General features: G+C 35.1%; 1 protein-coding gene across 1 annotated transcript in view; it reads left to right on the forward strand.

Moving 5' to 3' along the window:
* The window catches only part of LOC107729052 (COMM domain-containing protein 10), a 22,746-nt gene extending 20,485 nt beyond the window's left edge, over positions 1 to 2,261 (forward strand). Inside the window, exons 5-6 of the mRNA XM_016539401.1 lie at positions 1,966 to 2,025; positions 2,182 to 2,261. Coding sequence (XP_016394887.1) covers positions 1,966 to 2,025; positions 2,182 to 2,226 — 105 coding nt within the window. The 3' untranslated portion in view covers positions 2,227 to 2,261. The remainder of the gene's footprint in view (positions 1 to 1,965; positions 2,026 to 2,181) is intronic.
* Positions 2,262 to 4,843: the final 2,582 nt, after the last annotated feature.

Below are 4,843 nucleotides of genomic sequence, written 5' to 3' on the forward strand. Positions count from 1 at the left end.
ACACACACACACACACACACACTCACACACACACACACACAGTGATCATATTTGAACTGTATTTCCCAGCAATCATCAGACTAGCGTTCTTTTTCTCTGTCATGTGACGGCCGTATTCCACGTTTTCCTACATATTAGCCATATCTCCAGCGGCTCTGCTAAAGATAACGTTTCCCCTTTTACTCTTTAATTATGGATGATAATGTTGTGTCTAATTAATGTCCTCTCCGTTAATGCGTTCTGACACGTTCCTGCCCGCAGAGACTCCGGCCTCCTTCAGACATTTCTACAGCGCTTTATACAGTACAGATCGATTCAAAGCAGCTTCACAGAGATAAACAGGAAAATAACAGTGTAAAATTCATCAATTATGACACAAATTGAATTTCAACTGTAAAGCAGCTCTACAGAAGATAATAGTCATTATTCAGATTCAATTGTTTGATTCTTAATTCGAAATTTGATTCTTAACCATCAATCAGAAAACAATCATGTCATAATTCAGCTCAATTTGGATTACATTCACTTCATTAACAGTCAATGTTGCAAAATTCATCAATTATGAAACAAATTCAATTCTTTGATTCTTAATTTCGAAATTCGATGAAGCAACTCGACAGAAGACAAAGTGTCAATTTAGCTCAATTCAGATTCAGTTCAGTTAAATAAGTATCAATGTTGTAATGTGAATAAATGATCAAACAAATTCAATTCTTCAATTCTTAATTTAAGATTCAATTTCAGCTATAAACAGCTCTACAGAAGACAATTGAATCATTATTCAGATCAATTCAGTTCACTAACCGTTGATGTTTCGACGTTTAACTATAAAACAGATTCAATTGTTTGATTCTTAATTCAAAATTCAATTCTTAACTATAAATCAACTCAATCAGAAAACAGTCATGTCATAATTCAGCTCAATTTGGATTAAATTCTTTTCATTAACAGTCAATGTTGCAAAATTAATCAATTATAAAATAAATTAAATTGTTCAATTCTTAATTCCGAATTCGATTCTTAACTATAAAGCAACTCTACAGAAAACAATCATGTCATAATTTAGCTGTAAAGCAGCTCCACAGAAGACAAGTGCCATTGAGATCAATTTAGTTCAATAACTTTATCAAGTTATTCAATTATAAAACATTAAATTCTTAATTTAAAATTCAGTTTCAGCTGTAAGCAGCTCTAAAAAACACAATAGAGTCATTATTCAGATTAGTTCAATTCAATTATAGAGTGAGCGTTGCGAAGTTCAACTATAAAACTATTTAAATTCTTGATTTGAAATTCAAAATTCGATTCTTAACTATTAAGCACAAGACAATGGCCTGGTTTCACAGACAGGGCTTAGACTAAGCCAGGATTAGGCCGTAGTTCAATTAGGACATTTAAGTAATTTTCATCAACATGCCTTAGAATAAGACATTACTGGTGTGCATCTTGAGACAAAACAAAGGCACTGGTATATTATAAAATCAATCAGTGCAAGTTACTTTCAGTTAAAACCGCTCAGACTTACACTTTAAAGCTTAAGCTTTGTCTGTGAAACCAGGGGGAAAGTGTCATAATTTAGCTCAATTCAGATTCAAATGTTCTAATGTGAATCAATTATCAAACAAATTCAATTCTTAGATTCTTAATATGCAATTCAATTTCAGCCATAAGCAGCTCTACAGAAGACAACCGAGTCATTATTCACATCACTTCAGTTCTAGTTTTGTTCTCATAGTGTCAGATCGATAATATTTCATATACAGATGTTTATTTCTGCATCGTGTCAGTTTCTGCTTTATTTTTCCCTGCGGATTCGTCTGAGAGCGTGTTTTATTTCAGAGTGTGTTGTTGATATTTTATGGATATGATCATGACACTTTCACAAACGGGTCACATGTGCACTCAGTGATTCTACAGGACAGACGCGTGCTAATAATTGACGAGGTGCTTTTATCTCCGTTTCAGCGTCTGCAGGACGTGTTTGTGGAGTTCAACCATCAGGATCTGCTGGACTTCTACAATCAGGTCAGACTGAGTGCCGCTGATTCCTATCTTCAGTGCGTTCAGACGCTCACGGCTCTGTGTGTGTCTTACAGATGGAGATGATTCAGACTCAGCTGGACTCGCTCAGCTGACACAGCTCCGGTGACGTCTGTGCTTGTTTCTGGATTTGTGTTTCAGACTGGAGCTCCTGGAGTGTTTGAGTGTGAAGTGTTAATGAACTGAAGCTCCGTCACACGTCTGATGATGTTTCATTAAAGATGCTTTTGCTCTGAAGCTCCAGCGTCTGGATTTATGACTTCGTTGCCTTCTCAGGGTTTCTGCAGGTTTTATGAAGATAAACGTAAGACTTTTAAGACCAGGTCAAGAAAATGTAAGGAATAAATTGAATATAAAACAATACGTCAATATGGTTTCTGAATGTATTTTCAAACACTTGTGGTTCAAAGAAAATACAACAAATTACTTTATAATTCATTTTATGAAAAAAAAAAATAGTTCAACTCAAGTTTTGCTCTGCTCCCAAATACTAAAATATGCCAATAACTTGTCGTTTTCCAATACAAATACCTGAACAATCAATCATTTACTTAAAATAACTAGTGCTGTCAAACGATTAATCGCATCAAAAATAAGTTTTTATTTACATAATATATGTGTGTGTACTGTGTATATTTATTATGTATATATAAATACAAACACATGCATGTATATATTTAAGAAAAATGTTTATATATTAAATATATTTATATATATAAATCTATATACATGTAAATATTTTCAAAATATATACTGTATGTTTGTGTATTTATATATACATAATAAATGAACACAGTACACACATATATATATTATGTAAATAAAAACGTTTATTTTTGATGTGATTAATCGCGATTAATCGTTTGCCAGCTCTAAAAATAACAAAATTATAAGCCTTGTTTTATAAGAAAACTGATCAAAATAAAGTGAGTTTGTGATTAAAACAAGAACAAATATCTACCAATGGACAAAAAAAAAAAAAAAAAAACATGACCCTTTTAGAGTGCTTTAAGACTTAAGCACTCTATTTGTTTTCTAACTTCTTGTTTTCTATAAAAAAAGACCTCTAACTAGCTTTCTCTATTCTTTTTCTATTTGTTTTCTTTTTATCTATTATATAATTAACAAATAAAAAAAACCTTGCTATGTGTACTGCGTTAAGCTAGCCGAGACTTGTTATAGCACTTGCATATTATTGCTGTTAGTTTTGATTGCTTCTGTTGTCCTCATTTGTAAGTCGCTTTGGATAAAAACGTCTGCTAAATGACTAAATGTAAATGTAATAAAAATTAACTTAATTCAAAATACTTCATTGGCAGATATTTGTTTCTTGTTTAAAGCATAAACTCACTTCCTTTTGATCGATTTCTCAGAAAACAAGACTTCATATCTTTATTTTGCATCTGCAGTTTGTGTTTGTTTGTTTGTTTGTTTCTTCTTAATGCCATTCCAGCATCTATGGCTATATTCATAGCGAGAACCAGTCGATCCATACACAAGTCTTTGCATCTGCAGTAAATGTGTCTTGATTTAAGGATGTTTAGATATTTGTACTGGAAAACAACACAAAAACACAGAGCAAGATATTCATTTTTTGCAGTTCATGCTACTTTTTTTTTTTTTTGCGGTGCATGCCACAACTTTATGGATTTAAGACTTTCTGCTCTGATTTAAGACCTTTTAAAGGAGACATATTATGCCGCGTTTTACAATATGTAATATAAGTCTCTGGTGTCCCCAGAATGTGTCTGTGAAGTTTCAGCTCAAAATACTCCACAGATCATTTATTATATCATTTTGAAAATGACTATTTTGAGTGGAAGCAGAAACACGCTGTTTTTCGGGCCTGTCTCTTTAAATGCAAATGACAGTAAATAACTCAATAAATGCACTGCTCTGTTGTCTCCTCTGAGGCTGGGACTCTAAACAGTGTTCTGTGCTCGTCTGTGCAGCTAAACACAGAACAGTTAGCATGTTCTGCTAAAACTTTCTCCATGGTATTAGAGCTGCTACACCGTTGTCGCTGTGTGACGGCGTCGTGGGTATAAATTTACAGATTAAGGGGCGGTGATATTATAATGAGATCCCTTTGCCACGTCACCAAGGGAGCGAAATCAGACACGCTCGTTTTCTCAGACGCTTGCAGAAAAAGGCTTCCCAAAACAAAGTTACTGGGTTCATCTTTTTCACGTTTCCTTGGTTGGTAGATCCACCGGGGACCTGATTATAGCACTTACAACCTGGAAAAGTCAGATTTTCATGATATGTCACCTTTAAAGCCTTCATTTGTGGACAGGTGAACGCAGACTCCACAGAAGCCCTGTTTTCAGGAGAATCTGTTTGCTGTAAGTGTTAACTGAGTTCAGATCTGCTGCTCGTCGGTCAGTAGGTGCTTCTGTGTCTTGTCTCGAGGTGCACTCGTTCTGTCCGCCGCAGGGAAACGTGTGACGCACAGATCACTGAACAGATGGCGAGACTCCAGCAGAGACCAGCAGAACACAGAACACAGAGTTCTGGAGGAGCGAGCCGATCACAGGCCGTCTGGACCCAACACAGAGCTTCATCTCGTGATCCAGCAGATGTGAGAGGAAGCACAGAAACACATTCTTACATTAAACTCCACTAGCAATCGAGTGCGTTAGCACATTGGGTTCCTGGTGCCATCGTACAAAGAAAATTGTTTTTGTCTTCATATTTTTTCATCAAAGTATGATAAAGCAATAAGCCCCAAGAAGCCGTGGTTTACAGTGAATTTATAACAGCTAAGGGGTGTTGTTAGGCACGACGCGAAGCAGAGTAAATA

This window comes from Sinocyclocheilus rhinocerous, unplaced genomic scaffold (assembly GCF_001515625.1).
Source record: "Sinocyclocheilus rhinocerous isolate Xijiao unplaced genomic scaffold, SAMN03320098_v1.1 scaffold458, whole genome shotgun sequence".
Lineage (NCBI taxonomy): Eukaryota > Metazoa > Chordata > Actinopteri > Cypriniformes > Cyprinidae > Sinocyclocheilus > Sinocyclocheilus rhinocerous.